At 47.4% G+C, this 18,450-nt stretch overlaps 1 protein-coding gene across 1 annotated transcript in view; it reads left to right on the plus strand.

Annotated features, from left to right (window-relative positions):
• The first annotated feature begins 1,700 nt into the window (after positions 1–1,700).
• The window catches only part of TNFAIP8L3 (TNF alpha induced protein 8 like 3), a 39,966-nt gene continuing 23,216 nt past the window's right edge, over positions 1,701–18,450 (plus strand). Inside the window, exon 1 of the mRNA XM_082450168.1 lies at positions 1,701–1,767. Coding sequence (XP_082306294.1) covers positions 1,716–1,767 — 52 coding nt within the window. The 5' untranslated portion in view covers positions 1,701–1,715. The remainder of the gene's footprint in view (positions 1,768–18,450) is intronic.

Genomic DNA, 18,450 nt, shown 5'->3' on the forward strand with positions numbered 1-18,450 from the left:
CCCAAGATCACACTTCTAGCGTGGGGTTCTTCTCACCCTTCCAATCCATCCAACTTTTACCAGCTAAAGTCCATGAGTTTGGCCATGCAAAAAACGTTTTCTGAGAACACAAAGGAGAGCTGTATGTGCACTCTGAGAAGCCCATACCTTCACCAAAGGAGGTAGACTTCAGGTAGCCAAGAGGCCAAACACACTTGTGACACTATATCCTAGCGGTCAGTAGCAGGTCCGGACATCAGACTAGATTTCAAGGCCCAACTCACCCACATACTGGACCTGAGACCACAAGAAAGTTATCTACTCTGAGACAGCTTCCACATCTCAAAATGGAGATAACAATATAGGTTAAATTCTACGAAACTGCCAACTTTCAACCATTTTTGACCACCAAAAAAGCATTTTCAAATCATTCGACCTAAATTCCTCACTAGGTCGTTGTAGAGATTAAATGAGTGCACAGAGGAAACAATAAACGGCGCTTTTTGGTAGACTTTTCCCAATTTCATTTTGCGCAGGTCAATAAAGTGTGTTTGTATTCTCTGCCCACAATTTGTATGTTGAGAAGCCGGGCTAAGGTTATGTAAGTGTTGGAGCTGATAATTCAGGGAGAAAATAAGACTGCGTGGATAATCACGAATTAACAACAAAGGATCCCCTCAGGCCTTACTGCTCCGTGCATTTCCCCCCTAGTTTAGTCTCTTAATTACTGAATAAATATACAGCCGCTTCTCTCTTTTTTTTTTTTTTTTAAGAAAGTGGAAGGAGGGGATATTGAGGAAGCTTAGCACTCTGTATTAAAGACAAAGTAAAGGTTTTAAAATCCGTTCTTGCCCCTGAGTCGGGGCCTGGAAGTGGCCTGGCTCCTTGACTGGCAGCAGGGCGGTCCTGCCTGGGACGCCAGCGAGGGCTCCCCGTCCTGGAACCTGCTCCACAGCGGCTTGCCCAACCTGCCCGCCCCCGCCCGCGCCGGGAGAAGAATCACCAGCGTCAGCGTTGCCTCCGCGCGTCGTTTACTTCCTCGCTAGGTGCCAGGCCCTGCTCTCGGCCCCTCACACGCATAATTTATATACTCCCCTCACAACCTCCCGGACAAAAGGGAACTCTGTCCCCATTTTCCAGGTGAGGAAACAGGTACAGAGAAGTTAAGTCACTCGGCCAAGGTCTCCGAACTGTGGAGCTACACTCGAACCCGGGCAGCCCCAGCACGCCCACTCTGAACCTCCCCTTTTCCTACTTGGGTAGAGGCGCTTTTTCACTTAAGACTTCTCCAAACTTGGCCACCTCCAAGGGAAGGGGCTCAGCCTCGCCGACTCGCACGACCTCCCCCGGCTCCACAAGTCCAGGGCTCCGGGCGCCCGATGGGGGCGCGGGTGGAGGAGCGGCACCGCCCGCCGGGTATTTAACCCCAGGCTGGAGCCCGCGGGGCGCCGGACGCTCCTGCTCCTCCCCACTCGCGCCTCCCCGCCCTCGTCCCCGCGCTCTCCCGGCGCGCCCCACCCTCCGCCCCGCGCTCGCCTGGCAAGCAGGCACCGGCCGGCGGGCTCGGGGAGCGGGGAACGGGGTGCGGGCGGCGCTAGCCTCTGCCGAGCGGCCCCCTGGCCGCGGCCGCCGCGCATTGCCCGGCCAGAGTGCGACGCGGCAGCCCGAGTCCGGACGCCGGCCGGTCCCGTGCGCTCCGCGGACGGGCGGGCGGCTGTGGACGCCCGGCCGGCAGCATGGATTCGGATTCCGGCGAGCAGAGCGAGGGCGAGCCCGGGACCGCCGCAGGTACGAGGGGTCGCAGCAGCCCAGCCGGGAAGGCTGGGGCAGAGAGGAGGGGAGGCCGGGGCGGGAAATCGCGCGTATTTTCTCGGAGCGGCCGGGCGGGAGGCCGATCCCCAGCAGCCCGATCCCTTCCGGGCCGGGACTGGGATGGCTCTGCGCTGTGAGTTTGCTTTGGGGCTTTCTCCCCATTGCACTCGGGCGCTGGAGGGAGAGTAGGTGCATTTGCGGGTGGCTCTCGGCGCTGCGGGACTCCGGCAGCGGGCTCCGGTCGCCGGGCTGGTGGGGGTGGGGCAGGGTTCGGGTAATCCGCGTCCTGTACTTTGCTGCAGCGAGGGTTGCTGCATATCTGCTTTTGGAAAAAACTTTCCGAGCGCCGGCCGGGTCCTCGAACCCTGGGCGCCAGTGACGCTGCGGAACAGGTGACCCGCTCCGAGGGCCTGACACGACGCTCTGGGAAGGAAAGGCCCCCGCGGGTGGGCGGGCAGGAGTCAAACCACAGCTCGTGGTTGCGGTTCCCGAAGCTGCTAGATGAGCCGATGCAGAAGCGTTGGCCCATCGCTGCCCTGCATGCGTGGAGGAGGTCCCCACGGAGGGTCCGGGAAGACAGACGCGGCGGCGGCGCGCGGGGTCCCGGCTTCGCCTTTAAGGGGCGCCGCCAGCTTTTCACAATCGATAGTTATCGAAGCGACGGGTGGATGCTTACTTAGGAAATAATGAATGTCCTCCCCCGCCTCTCCCTGATACTGAGCAACAGGAGGAAGCCACCCACAGCCTTGGGGCGACTTACCGCGGGCTCTGCCCCCCTCCACCAGCCCGCTCTGCCCGCCGCCTGCGGGTCCACGGGCGGGAGACCTATGGCCCTCCCACGTGACCGTGGCTCCCCGCGCCCGCGTGGCCCTGCAGGCTAGCCCTGGCCAGCAGACCTGTGACCTGAGAGCTGGGACCCTCCTGGTACAGACCTGAGGGCCCGGACTAGTCCCCAATCTGCCCAGTGTCAGACCAGTGTCCTGAGGGTGGGGACCGGGTGACCGCAGGCACCATCAGCCCAGGCGTGGGTGTAGGAAGGCAGGCTCAGGAACCAGGCGGGACAGCGCCAGGAGCTGTACCAAGGGCCCTACGTATATTATTCTCCCTTATCCTCACAGCACCTAGCCAGGTGGTTATTTCCGTTTTACAAAGGTTCAGAAAGGCTAAGTGGTTTACCCACGAATCAGAGCCAGGGAGTAGCCAAGGGCGGAATGACTCCCTTTTTACTGCATCATACCCCTCAGCCTCTCACAGGGCGGCTGTGGTCAACACCTACAGCTGGGTGGGAAGAGATGAGGATGGAGGAAAAGAAAGATGGCATCGTCAAGATGCCTGTGTGTGAGGATTCCTGTGTGTGTGCAAGGGCCACCTGCTTTGTGTAGGTATGTGTGGACACAATTAATAAACATGAGCCCTTCTCGAACCTGTATGTTCCTGTGACTGTGAAGCACCAAGATTTTGTTTCACAGGTGGCTTGTGGATCTCTTCACATCATTTAAAAGTTCCAGTGGGTGTTTTGTGTCTATCTATCTCTAGAGCTCAAAAGGAGGGGGAGTGAGTACATTGACACTGACACTTTACTCTCTCAAAATCCGAGGAACTAACATGCGCTCCCTGCTCTCACCCTCAGATCTTTTATGCCGGTTGATGGAGAAGGGGAGGAGGATAAGGAGGCTTTGAGAAAGAGGAGGGGAGGGGAAGCGGGGGGTGGCAGGAGACACTCAGAAGAGTTGGTACTTGGATGAAAGGGGAGGGAAGGTGTTCTTAAGGGTCCAGTTGCTTCTCCCCACAGCCTGCCCAGCAAGGAGTATCCCAGAGTGTTCATGTGTGTTTGTGTCAGAAGACCTCTGCACAACTAACAGCAGTCATGACTACTGAGGTCAGATGGGTCTGATGAAGAATAGGGCAGCCAGCTCTCTGACCTGTCACCATTTGTTTGTGCCTTACTGTTTTCTACAGTCATTTCTTCTTCCTCTGTGTGCTTGAATCTCAGGTTGAACATTTATTTGAATGTCACAAGCCATTCTGCTAAATGGCATTCAGTCTCCCTCATTATTTTCAGTCTTAAAGTATTCTTCGTGACAAAGCTTCAAAACTAGTTGCTAATTCATCGCCTGGCTATGGCTGCATCCTATCAAATGGAAACTCCTGTTGCAGCTTCAGATACTGGTTAAATTATCCATAGGAGTTGACCATTGTCCCTGTAAGTAACAGGACATTCATCTGTGGACCTGTATCTGTGCAAGCTGGATGGGTTTGTAACTGAGAAGCACAGCAGAGGAAGTGGGATCTCTTGGAGTATTCATGTGTGTGTCTGTGTGTACCTACCTCACAGGGAGATAAGATGAAGGGCTGCTTCCTCCTCAGTGCCCTCCCCTTCCTGAAGTTGTGAAAAAGCCCTGCCATAAAACAGACCTTATTAAGGTCCTGAGCCTGGACTCTGGAATCAGAAAGACCCAGGTCTCAATCTCTACCTGTTGGGCAAGTTACTTAACATCTCTAAACCTCAGTTTCCCCCTCTGTAAAATGGGGATAACAATAGTACAAGGGGGGGGGTGTGAGGATTAAATAACACATGAAAAGTATTCCTCCTGGTAATCATTCAATAAATGGCAGCTGCTATTTTTATCACCTGATTGGATTATGTTGTAAGAATACTGCTAAATAATGTACCCCAGAGCTTTGTAAAATGTAAATCACTAGGCATGTGTAAAACAATTAGTATTATTGTCATTATTATCACATTAATGTAATTGCCTAAGGAGATTTGTTTTGAATTTTATCCTTTTCACTCTCTCATTCTCCGCCCCCCCACCTCTCTCTCTCCCTCCCTCTCTCTCTCTCTCTCTCTCTCTCTCTCTCTCTCTCTCTCTCTCTCGTGTGTGTGTGTGTGTGCGCGCGTGTGTGTGTGTGTGTGTGTGCAGATGTGTTTGATTGTTTCTTTGGGGGAAGTTATTTTTAAGGTACATCTTCTCATCCGCATCATCTTCCAGCTGAAGTCATAAAGGTGGGAACATTCAAAACTACTGCTTTCACCATCCTTTTCTTTCAGCTCTAGAGAAACTTGCACAAAGTAGAGAAGGTGGCCTTACCCAGTCCACCTGATAACCTGGAGATTAGCCACTTTCATGCCACTTCCAATAGAAGAAGACGGGTTAATTGCCCCCCACACACTGGTGCACCTTTTCCCTTCAAGGTAACAGGAGGAACAGGAGGTACTCACCATTCTCCTCTCCATTTTTGCCCATCTCGTAGCCTTCCCAGTCAAAGATTGGCAGAGTGAGGAAATCTCTGAGCACCACCTACTCTTTACTGTACACCTTTCAAGAGACTTTTCCAAAGATCTCCCCAGTATCTGCTGTGCAGCTCTCTCATCAAGCAGTACCCTGCATAGGAAGTAAAGGGGGTGTGTGTGGATGAGATTTGTCTTAATCTGCATTTTCTGTTTTTCAGGAAGCACAGGATGGTGCTTCTAAGTCATTCTGCTGCCTGCAGCTCTCCTCTGCCTTTCTGTCGTTTTATGGTTCTTTCTATGATAAGGAAAGAGACAGGGTTTATGGAACACTGGATTCTTTCCAGAGACCCAACTTGGCAGTCTCTCCTTTGACAAACCCACCATCCATCTCTCAGAAATCCTAGAGCTTGGTGTATTAACTCGGCAATGATTTGAGTCTTTCCTAGGAAATAACAAGCGAGTAAACAGCAGTGTCAGCTTTTTCCCTTTCTGACTTGTAAGACAGAGATAGTCTACCCAGCTCAAGAAGACAAGCTCCTTCCACCCAGAGCTAGGTGGTCTGGGGCAGTCAAGCTGATGGAGCATCCCTGTGGCTGGGTAGGTGCTACAGAAAAGCATTTCTGTGTGATGGAATCAGGATGTGGTAGGGAAACTTCAAAATGATAAAAGCAGTAGGAAAACAGCAGGCCCCTGACTTTGTCCTTCCTGTCTTTCCCATCGCCTCGGTCCTAAGCTTGGTCCTTGTGAACCAAGTGGCAAGGAGTGGGTAGGATTCAGTAGTTGGCCAAAAGGAGAAAAGGCGTTCCAGAAGTCAGACACCATTGAGCAAGGCACAGATAAACAGGAAGGTGACTGGAGTGGAGGACATATACTAAGGAGTACTGGGAAGTAAAGTTAGGTGAGTGTAGGGAGAGCCACTGACAACAGGGGGTCTTAATAACTAGTACCTGATGGTGCCCCCGTTGAGCTGATAGTAGAGCAGAGACATGACCGACTGAGATCTGGGTTTTCGGAAGCCGCATCAGACAGAAATGAAGTGCAGGGATGGCCTAGGCTTGGAGCCTCATGGCCACACAATCGGAGGGGATGGTAGCACTAAGCGAGGCAGAAGAGGAAGGATGCAAATGCCATTTCAGAGAAACAAACTTAACAGAAGTTGGTGACAGATTGTACGAAAGCAGTAAAAGGAGAGGGAGAGTGGAAGGGGACTGGCATGTTGAGTTGGGCTAAGGCAGGGAAATGCAGGAGACTGGCTTCCCCACCCTGCTAGTGCTTCTTTTCTTTCCATCAGACACCTAATAGTGATTACTTAAATTTTCTTAAAGGTGCTTTACCCCTGTAGACAATAAATTATGCTGGGGCATTGGTTTTGGAGGATCATGAAGGTTCTGGAGCTTGTTGATTCTCATTGTTGGGTTATTCATGGAGGCTATTCAGTAACCTTTGTCAACTGACAGAGTAACCTTCGACGATTGATGGACTGGCCCACCAAGGGCAGGGACCACCTGGGGATGATGCACTACTTGGCTATTAGTCATAGTCCCAGGTCTTGTTCTTATTTGTGGGCATTTTCAGGGGCCTCTGCCTCATCCACATAGTGGGCTGCTTTGAGGGTCAGGGCCTTGTCTTGTGCTTTCACGCTGCCGAGGTTTTATGGACATAGTAAATGAATGAGCATCTTGAGGAGCCTCCTGAGAACTCTGCACTAAAAGGCCAGACAGGCAGCCAGAAACCTGCCCTATAAAGTAGAACTGCCAACGCTGTCCTGCAGTGTTTTGCTTCAGTGTTTTAAGATTTCTTGCACTGTCTGGGACTCTGTGTTGGGAAGTATGGGAAGTGCAAAGAGAGATAAGGACACAGTCCATCCTGTCTCCAGGGCTTGGGATCAGATAGGGAGGTAGGAAGCATATACCGATGGCCACATCTTAAGCCAGTGCCAGAAGACTCTCACCCCCTTGCCCTGGGATTATACCCTGGCTGTGTCTCTGTTTATATGTTCTCTCTTGACACCATCCACTTTCCACTATGTGCTTCACAGTTATTCCTATACATGTCTCATCTCTTGTACTGGCCTTCGCTCCCTAAGGGTAAAGACTGGGTCTTTTTCACCTGTATCAGCACCCACAAACACCACCTGCGTGCCCTAAACACAGTGGTAGGTTGCTGGCTGGCTGGCTGGCTAGATAGATGGATGGATGTATAGATGATGTTGTAGGTTGGTTCCCCAGGAAGCAGACTCTGAGATGGAGGTTACCATGCAGTGTGTTTATTTGGGGATGCTCTTGGGATCAATACCTAGGAAAGAGAAGGGGAGGGGAGGGATGCCAGACTGGGCAGAGTGAGAAGCTGAGCTGCAATGCAGACCCAACAATAGCCTCGAGCTCTGGAGCTGAAAAACCCTTCAGAACTGAGTTGGGGGACTTCCCTGGTGGTCCAGTGGTTAACATTCCACAGTCCCAATGCAGGGGGCCCAGGTTCGATCCCTGGTCTGGGAACTAGATCCCACATGCTGCAACTAAAGATCCCATGTGCCGAAACTAAGACCCAGTGCAGCCAAATAAATAAATGTTAAAAAAAAAAAAGAAAAAAGAACTGAATTGGGGTGAGGGGCCAGGCCTTTATATCCCCTGACATAATGATTAGTCATTAGATTCATGCCATCCCTGCATCTTGGGCGAAGCTGTTCCCTTCGGCTGAGGGCTGTCTGCAGGCATCACTACCAGCAGCTTGTGAAGTGCTTAGTCCTTCATTCTAGAAGGGAACCTGGGCCTTACGTACATTGTGCATTCACCACAGATGGCCTCCAAAGTTCCTCAGGGATGTTTCATGATGGATGGCAGCCCTGCCTACGGGCAGAGTTCAGGGGATAGTTGGTGAGCTATAAACATTATCTAGACCTCATTAGGGCAATTTAGATAGCCAGATGGAATTAGCCATTTTAGACCTCACAGATCCAATAGATATTGGCTGATCCTCTGTTTTGTGTTCAGTGTGTGGAGGTGCTATGGTAGTACACCGAAATGGAATTAGATGTGGCCCCGCCCTCAAGAGGCTTGCAGCCATAGGGAGAGAAAACACCCACCCAAAAGGAATCTGCAAGACTGGGCGGCATCAGCAATAAACAGTGTCGGCTTTGGAGCATGGGGCATCGTGGCTTGGGGTTCTGGTGGGGAGGCTTCATGGAGGAGATGGGCTTTGAGGATAGCCTGGAAGGAGTGAAGGATTTAGACGGGGAAAAGAGCAAGTCAGGGGAAACAGAGGTGGCAAGGACAGGAGCCTGTGAGAAGCATGGCCTGGCGCAGTGGGGCCCCCTTAGAGGTCTAAAGGGAGGAGAGGGCGGACCTGCTCAAAACGTAACACTGGATGTTGTGGTGATTGTGGCCAGCATGTAAGTTTCTGGGAGCTGGAGACAGAATGTGTGTGTAAATGTAAAGCTCTATTTCCTACTTTATTTTTCTCTAAAAACATGGCGCCTGCTTTTTTATTTGTCGTCAAAACCAAATCACAGTCACACTTCCCATTAGCACTTTTCTGTAACTGGTTCATTGTCCTCCAGAGTTACCATTGGCTCCCATTTGAATTCACATGTAAATCTCTATAAAGACACTATATACATAATTTTGTTTTGTTTTTCAGTCACTTGGCTTCCAACTCTTTCTGTAAAATGCCTGTGTAGGTGGGTGTTTGGGCTGTATTCTGTACAAGTATAGAAATAAAGGATAGAGAAGAAGAATTTAAAAAATAAGTTTCCTGTGATACCTCAATTCAAGAAAACATATGAGAGTGAGTACCTTTTCCCCAACATATATTAAGACATGCCCCCAAAATATATTATTTTTTTATACATCAGACATGCTCTTTTTAGGCAACTGCATAACACAAATTCTGAAACTGCTTTAGAACAATCTTCACGTTCATATTGGGTTTCCTAAACATCATTGCCTGGGAATAAATTTGAGCCTGTTCATGGAAAATCTAGTGTGCAGACTATAAACATGGAAGGCTTGGCAGCACAGAAAGTGCTAGACACACCCTAATAGAAACCAGTATTTTGTAATTCAGTTCTCCAGGAAAAAAAAGGAGACACTTTGGTCGTGTCCAAATACTGGTTTAAACAGTTGAAAAACCACAGCAGCAGCCACTAGCTTCTAGGTTGTCTTCTGGAAAGTAAAATATGCTTTCCGGGAAACTTTTCTAGCCCCGAAAGGAAGCATTTTGGTGATGCGTAGCTTCATGGAGACTCCCAGTTGATATCTGTATGGTAGAGGCATCCAGTTTCATGTGCGGGAGGAAATTCTGTAAAAGGTTGTTCTGGTGAGCACACATGTCCTGCATCCCTGATTTGGGGCCTGGGAGTTATGCTGGGAAGGTAAACAGATTTTCAGTGAATAATACGGGAGGGAAGTGATGGGGGCTGTCTGCTGGCCTCTGCAGCAGCTTTCCTACCACGTTTGAGTCTGGTTCCTTGGAGTAATGTTAAGAAAGTCAGGGAGAGAAGACTGGGGTTCAGGTTACAGGGTAGAGAAACTAGATTTAAGAAGTTGTGCAAATATCAAACAAGATGAGAAATTGTGAGGATAGTCTTTCTTTGCCAGCCAGAGTCCAGCCCCAGAGGGCTAGTACTGAATGTAAAATAATAATGATGTTTTGAATTTTTATTTAATTTTATATTAATTAAGCACATACAATGTATTTCAGACTGGGTTAACTGTTTATATGGTATTTAAGCCTTATATAGGCCTTCTGGGCTAGGTACTATAAACAACCCCATTTTATAGACCAGGAAACTGAGGCACAGAGAGATTAAGTAATTTGCTCAGGGATGTGCAGCTTCTCAGTGGATATGAAGCCAGTCTAACTAACTCCAAAAACAGTGCTCTTTACCAGGTAGGCTATGTAGTTAGATTGATGGATGCCACCAGGCTCCTTTACATCCCCCACCAGCTCCCACAGGGCCCTCAGACCATTAAGTTCCTTCATTAGGCTCCTTCTGGTAGGTTAGGACATTATATCTCCAGAAAGCCCTGCTTTAAGCTGCAGACATTACCTGCAGTGGCCCAATAACACATGGGCAAGGATGGGCTGTCACAGGCTCCAGAACAGGGGCTGGTGAGGGGTGGTTTGGGAGGGAAGATGAGGGGAGCAGCACAAAGCAGCGTTCAGAGAGAGAAGGTCCTGGGAGGACCCTGCAGCCACGTGCATGTCTAGGGTCCTGGGAACCTGGTGGGTGGTGAATGTGGCAAACCCCAAGAGGAGAGAAGGGTTAAGAAGCAGAGTCAAGAGAAGTGCAAAGACAAACAAACGTTCCCTCTGTCAGCGTGTACTTAGGTTGGGTCCTAAGGCACTTTTTCCACTCCAGCATTTAGAATCATTCCAGATACACAGTCCCCAGGACAGGGTGACCAGTTGGATTCAAGGGCAAGAGAAAACTTGAAGATGAGACTGTAGTGCAATGAAGAGAACTTGAGATTCTGAGCTGGACAACTGCGGTTTGAGTTTTTAGTGCTGTCTCTTACGTATTGCTTTTTAGCAACATTTATTTTCCACCAAAGGAATGCAAGCTCATGGTAGAATATGTGAAAACAGTACAAAGAAGAAAATCAGATTGAGCCCTAAGAATAGATGTGCTTTTCCAGAAGAATATAGTCCAAAAGCATTCCTGAAAAAATGCAAGAGACCTTTATTTGGGGAAGAAGGGGTTTTGTAAGAAAACAAGAGTCCCCCTTCTGAAATATTTACTTGGGGACACTAAGAACATTGGCTACACTGCCAGGCAGCATCAGAACCAGAGTTGGAAGCCACACACTCTGGCTCCTCTATCGTTCCCCCAAAACATATATAATTTTTAAAAAGGATCAGAGTTATTCTGGGTGTTGGGATATCTAAAGGACCCCTGCTATGTTTCCTTCTGACACCTTCCACTGTGTTCTTGACACCCCTCCCCCCTTTTCCTCTCCTAAGCTTTTTCCCTCCCAGCACAGCTGCCCAGAGGTCAGACACTACAGGCCCACACCAGGCCCTTCCCGTGTACCCAGCCCACTTTCCAGGTCAGGAGAGCCCTACACGGAGCCCTCAGAAGACTCTTACATTTTTTTAATACCCGAGAGGAATTTGGCAGGTTTTACAGACGCACAGTGACAATTGCGAAGGTTAGTTTACTTTAATAGCTTCCAGCTTCAGGAATAGATTTATTGGCCTCTAGTTCTCCAATTATGTTTTTAATCTTTGTTTAAATTGATTTTTTATTTTGTAAGGAAAGAGGGAAATTTATTCATCTGTGTTAGCCTCTCTTACCCTTAATGTTTAATTCAGTGATTCAATCTCAGTCAAATGAAGCAGGCAGAGCTAAGTTAATACAGAGTCAACTTTTAGCGAGCCCAGAGCAGTATCTGATGGGAATTAAACCTGAATTTTCTTGACTTTTTTTTTTCCTTTTGATTTCTCTGACTTTGTATAATCCTGGTTTCCCTGCACCCCTCCTCAATTGCTCCTTCTGCATCCCTCATTAGTATCTTTTTCCTACCTGTGTCTCCTAAGGCTGAGCTCTTGGCCTTGTTCTTTTTTAACAATACACTTTCATTTGGAAAAGACCACCCGTTTTTCCAGCATGAAGCTAAAGATTCCCAAAGCTGTGGTCTAACCCGTTCCTCTCTCCAGAGCAAGAATCCTGCCTTTCAAAGTCATCTGGACCTCATCTTCTCACTGTCCAAGAGACACGTCAACTCAGCACAGCTACACCCGGACTGTTAACTTTCCATCACTTTCTCTCAACTCTTCTGGTGGCCTCGCCAGCTGCCAAGTCATTCGAAGTTAAATTGTGAAGTCATAAGAACAATGAAATATCCTACACACATGATTTCATAGCAAAACCAGGACATGGAGAAAGCAGGTATTATTTACAGTTTACAGATAAAGAAACAGATTCACAGAGATTACCCCAAATCACAAAGTAAGTGGTAGATTTTCACTATTTAAAGCTGCTCCCCCCAAAGGGGGAGCAGAAACAAATCTAAATATCCAACCTAAACATATAGGTAAATATTCAATTAAATAGTTATTGAATTACTAAATACATAATGACATTTCCACACAGAGGAATATTACTCAGCTGTTAAGAAAAATTAATTTGAAAAACATATGTTATAGGTGTTTGCATTATAATGTATGAAGAAAGCTTGATAAAATATATACATGTATATTTATTCATACATATATACCCACACACCTATATATACATATACATACACCCCTTTTTTAAAGATTTTATTGAAGTGTAATTGATTTACAGTGTTGTGTTTAATTTCTGCTGTACAGCTAAGTGACTCAGTTAAACATATATATATTCTTTTTCATCCTTTTCCATTATGGTTTATCACAGGATATTGAACATAGTTCCCTGTGCTATACAGTAGGACCTTGTTGTTTATCCATCCTATATATAATAGTTTACATCTGCTAATCCCATACTCCCTCTCCCCTCTCCCCCGGCAACCACACGTCTGTTCTCTATGTCTGTGAGTCTCTCTTTGTTTCGTAGATGATACACCCCTTTTTTATAGAGAGAAGGGGAGGAAAATCTCTCCCTCACATTCACATACATGCTTTTTTTTTTTTAATGCTGGAACAGAATTAACCATTCTATATGATGAGTTTATAGGCAATTTTAATTTCCTTCTTTGCGCTTTCCTTCCAGATTTTTTCTCAATGAGTATGTATAACTTTCAGCAGGTTATTATTTTAAAAACAACCACTGAATGAGATTCAGTGGACTTATCCACTGGTCGTCCTTCTGACTTTCTTGCAGTTTTGTCCCAAGTCCTTCTCTTTTCTTTCTTGAAACTCATTCTTCCCTCCGTCCCCTGTGATCCACTTCTGCATCAGGCCAGGCCTCAGTGGGTCCTTCCTGCCCACTGGTGGGGGTGTGATTCCAGGCTTCTCTCTTCAGTCCTCTTCCTACTCACCCATTGCCCTGGCTTCGGCTCTGCACTCTCTCTCTCTCCACCTCATCACACCCTCCCCTCTGAGCTCACCTGGCCTGGGCCCTCAGGCCAAGTAGAGGAAGTGTAAATAGTCAAGGTGGATAATGAGCTCATAGGTTTGAGGCCAAGGGCACCAGAGCCTCCCCGGCCAAACAGACCTGCTGGGTGAGCTTGCTGACTCCGCCATTTTGGCTCTAGACTGTGGCCTTACTGTTGCTCACTGACCAGCAGTGTGTGTAGCTGGCATCCCTGACGCTCACTCCCTCCCTGACCCCCATCCCAAACGTGAATGACTTTCACTTTCCACTTGTTCATCTACACATTGATTTTGTGTCTTTATTACTTTTACAATTAAAAAAAAAGAGGGGGGCATTTAAAATTCTGTTGTAACAGGATTATTCGCTTTTAGGAGGTATTGGTCTGCCATCCCCAAGTTTGGTCTGTCTTTGCAAAAAAACTCATTATTGAAAAGTTATATGAGGGACTTCCCTGGTGGTCCAGTGGTAAAGAATCGCCTTCCAATGCAGGGGATGGGGTTTCAATCCCTGGTCAGGGAACTAAGATCCCACATGCCGCGGGGCAACTAAGCCCACATGCCACAACTACTGAGCTCACACCCCTCAACTAGAGAGCCCGCATGCTGCAAACTACAGAGCCCATGCGCCACAACTACAGAGCCCATGTGCTACAACTAGAGAAAAGAAAAAACCCGCACGCCACAACCAGAGAAGCCCGTGCACCGTAACGAAGAACCTGCACACCGTAACGGAGAGCCCGCACATTGCAACGAAAGATCCCGCAGGCCTCAATGAAGATCCTGCATGCCACAACTAAGACCTGTTGCAGCCATAAATAAATAAATAAAATTCCTTTAAAAAAAGAAAAGCTATATGATAATATTATATGTATCTATTTCTGAAGGAATTAGAAATGTATTGAGGTCTTGTAATAACCTATAATGGAAAAGAATCTGAAAAAGAATATCTGTAACTGAATCACTTTGCTGTACACCTGAAACTAACACAACATGGTAAATTAACTATACTTGTTTTTTAAAACAAGTATTTTAAAAAAAGACAATGTATTGAGGATTTCTTGTGCATCTCGGAGCTGAAGATAAGAGATATCATGGTCCCAGTATTCTTCACTGCCTCCCTGTCTCCACCTTATTTTACTCTAGTCCATCAAATAGGGGTAGCCCAGTCAGGAAGCTTGTAGAAAACAGAAGTGCTCACCCTTTAGACTCACATTTATCAGAGTTTCTAACCTAGTTTTAAATTAGCCCCAAGCACCCTTAATGATTGATATTCCCCATCAGCCAGGATTTTGTCTATCTTTACTTTCTTGATTTATATTATAAAATATAACTATTTTACCCCTTTTCAGATTTAAAAACATAATATATATTAACTATGCATTTTCAGCCCTTCCAGAAAAGTTCTTCCTTCCATTAAAAAAAAAAAATTACTTTCTTAATCTTCAAGTGGAAAGCAGTATGAGTTTCCTTATTAAGCAGCCATATTGTCTTATTTATTGCAAGTGGGTGAATATGACCACTGTGATTTTTAAGGGAGAGATAAGAGGATATGAGAGGCAGAATAATTGAGATAGGAGTAAACTCTTACAGAAAGCAGGTGTTTATGTCGAGAATGATGGATGGTACATCCTAAGACCAGCAGGTGTAGTAAGCACCCAGGCATTATCTTTAGCGAGTTGTCACCCAGCTTTCCCTTCACCCCAGGAGGGAAGTCAGTGATGCGCTGATGCTCATGCATGAAGAAGTCTGGTTCCAACCACCCTTGGTTTTCTTTGTTTCATTTTTGTTAAAAAAAAAAAAAACCTCTCCACATAAATATAGCTCTGCCATATTGTTGTAACCCAATGAGAGTGGCTGAGGTCTGAGCCAAGTCTGAAGAGGGGTGAAGGTTGGTGATCATTAGGGGCTGAGACTGTCATACAGGCAGGATGCAGGCCAGGCAAGGACTAAGTGCAGCTGGTCAGGGGGTCCGGTCATGTGGCAGGGAAGCCAGAGGGGCAAGGGGCTGTAGGCCAGGCCCCTTCTCTTGAGGGTCACTTGGCCTGCAGCAGGTCTGCCAGTCACAGCTGCCCCAGCCTTCTTGGGCCTCTCCACCCAGAGAGTAGCCCCTTTTAATATTAAAGAGTCCAAAACTTTGAGAAAAGCTGGCTTCCAGCAGGGGCCCTCTGACCTCTGACCTCCACCCCAGGAGCAAGTCCTTCTCCTGACCTCCCTTCCAGCCCGGCTCCGTGGCCCCAGATCTCTGCCTCATCCTTGGTGCCTCCCTTCCCTGCAGCCCCTCCCACCCAGGTGCTCCTCTCCATTTCCTCTGCCTTGGTCCCCCCACCCATCGCATGAGCCCTCCTGGGTGCTAGAGGGACTAAGGCAGTGGAAACTTGGAGACGGAGAAGTATGGCTGTGAGTGGAGACTTGTCATGAAGCGAAGATCTTTAAAGCTTCGAGAGAGAAAAACCAGGCCCTTAGCCCACTAGTTTTCTAAATAGCAACGCCGAGGGCTAAACAACAGTGGTGCAGTGTCTTTGAATTCTCAAGGCGAATGACTGGTGATGTAGAGTTCTGAACCCAGTCAAACCATCAGTCAAGTGTGCGGCTAGACTACAGCAGCAGTCCCCAACATTTTGGCACCAGGGACCGGTTTCGTGGAAGACAATTTTTCCACAGACCTGGTGGGGGTCGGGGGGAGGATGGTTTCGGGATGATTCAAGCGCATTACATTTATTGTGCACTTTATTTCTATTATTATTACCTTGTAATATATAATGAAATAATTATACAACTCACCATAATGCAGAATCAGTGGGAGCCCTGAGCTTGTTTTCACTTGCCACTCACTGATAGGGATTTTTGGGGTTTTTTTTAAACATCTTTATTGGAGTATAATTGCTTTACAATGTTGTGTTAGTTTCTGCTGTATAACAAAATGAATCAGCTATATGCATACGTACATCCCCATATCCCCTCCCCCTTGCATCTCCCTCCCACCCTCCTTATCCCACCCCTCTAGGTGGTCGCGAAGCACTGAGCTGAACTCCCTGTGCCATGCAGCTGCTTCCCACTAGCTCACTGATAGGGTTTTGCTGTGAGTCTGCAAGCAATTGATTTATTATGGTCTCTGTGCAGTCAAACCTCTCTGCTAATGATAATCTGCATTTGCAGCCGCTCCCCAGCGCTAGCATCACCGCCTCAGCTCCACCTCAGATCATCAGGCATTAGATTCTCATAAGGAGCATGCAACCTAGATCCTTCACACGCATAGTTCACAGTAGGGTTCGCGGTCCTATGAGAATCTAAGGCCACCGCTGATCTGACAGGAGGTGGAGCTCAGGCGATAATGCGAGCGATGGGGAGCAGCTGTAAATACAGATGAAGCTTCGCTCACTCGCCTGCCACTCCCTCCTGCTGTGTGGCCTGGTTCCTAACAGACTATGGACCGGTACCAGGGGATTAGGGACCCCTGGACTAAAGTCACTGTATGATAAGTTAGATCTCAAAAAAATTACCTTACCGTGTTCCCTTCCTCAGGAAGCTGCCAGGTCAGGAGTCAGCCAACTGAGGCTCCCAGGCCCAGTCAAGCCTGTTGCCTGCTTTTGTATGTCCCACAAGCTAAAAGCATTTTTACTTTTTTTAATGGTTACATTATAAATGGTTTTATAGGTACCTTTTGATACTTTGGGCCCTTTATTCTCTAGCCCTTTAAGGTAGTTTGCTGATGCCTGTGCTGGACAAAGTGTTCCACTGACATGGAGAGCAAGTTAAGAAAGAGGAAGCCGTGAGACCCAAGAAGCAGGAGATGGACACAGGAGAGAAGGGATGAAGGAGGAAGGGGGAACCAGGCTGAGAGCCTGGAGCAGGCTTAGAGGGAAATGCACCCAGATTTGCGCCAGAGCAGAGAGCGCTCCCAGAAGAGTCTCCAAGAAAGAAAACTGAAGTGGTAGATTAGTTGATGTGTTTGAACCTTTTGAGAAGAACCTTATATTCTGCTAAGAACTTTGAGAGTGAATTAGATAGAAAACTAATCAAAAGAAAAGCAAGGCAGTGTTTAACGCCTGGGAAAAGAAGATGAATAAGAGGAAATGCAGTCATGGAAGTTATAGAACATACATGACTCAGCTATGAATGGTATCTCAATCCCAGTAATGTAATCACTGAAGTTTGATTTAACCAAATATTGAAATAGAATCAAATCGGAAGGTGGAAGGAGAAATGAATGGAGAAGAGAGCTAAATTCTCACCTTCCTTAATAGGAAGTTAAAAGCAAATAAAATCAAGAACTAACAGTATAAGCATGTAATTTAAATATGTAGAGGTAATTATTAGTTGCAACAGCTAAAATAATTTAAAGTGTTTTGCCTCCAAAGAGCCAGCATCAGAAGTGGGCCAGAGGATGCTGCATTTTGTTATAAGCCTTATAGAATGATTTGACTTTTTAAATAATGTAATATTACTTTGAAAATAGATTTTAAAAAATAAAATGAAAAAGAAAAGTGACTGGTCAGCCCAGGGCGACCATGCCCAGGTGGGGAAGGGGCACAGTGGGGCGACCTCAGGCTCCTGCGTGGAGGAAGTAGGCGTCAGTGTCCCGAGGCCCCGCCAGCTCCAGTTATCATTATTGTTCCTGCCATGAGTGTGAGTGCATTTCAATAAAATGTCAAGACTGTTAGCCATTCCTTCATGCAACAAACAGTCTCTATGTTTCAATCCCTGGCTAAAGTTGCAGCAATGAATAAATCATGGTTCCTGCCCTCAAGGAGTTCACAGACTGGTGAGATATAAAGTCACTCATCCAGCCAATGGATGATTGCTCTCCATGGTGATAAGAATATACCAGAGGGAAAGGTGGTTGCAGAGAAAAGTCCCTCAGAGGTCAGAAGTCCTTCAAGGGAGCCCTGGAGGGTGAGGGGGGAGCCGATGTCCAAGCACAGGGGAACAGAATATGCACAGGTGCAGAGGAGACCCAGGCATAACAGAGCAGGACAGGTGACACCTGTGTGTGGCCTGAAGTCAGGAGCTCAGAGTTTGTGGAGGATGAAGCTGGAGAGGTGAACAGAAGATAGATTACCAGCTCAGCAACCAGCATGCCATGCTCAAGAATCTGGACTTTGTCTTCAAGGCCATGGGAAGCCAGTCAGTGTTCTCACTGGTGAAGTAGCATCATCAAAGCCAATTCTCATCCCAGTGTGGAAATTAGAATGGAAGCTGCAGTAGAGGGATAAGTGAGGAGATGGACGATCATTCAGGTGAGAAATGATGAGGGTCAGTACTAAGGTGGGGTCAGTGAGACAGAGAAAGGCGGATACAAATGAAGATGTGAAGGAGGCTGAATTGACAGTCTGATGCCCCATTAGATGTGGGAGGTGAGAGAGAGAAGGAAGGCAAGGATGGCCCCCAGGTTCTTGTCCAGACACTGG

The sequence above is a fragment of the Balaenoptera physalus genome, assembly GCF_965194825.1.
Source record: "Balaenoptera physalus genome assembly, chromosome: 2".
Lineage (NCBI taxonomy): Eukaryota > Metazoa > Chordata > Mammalia > Artiodactyla > Balaenopteridae > Balaenoptera > Balaenoptera physalus.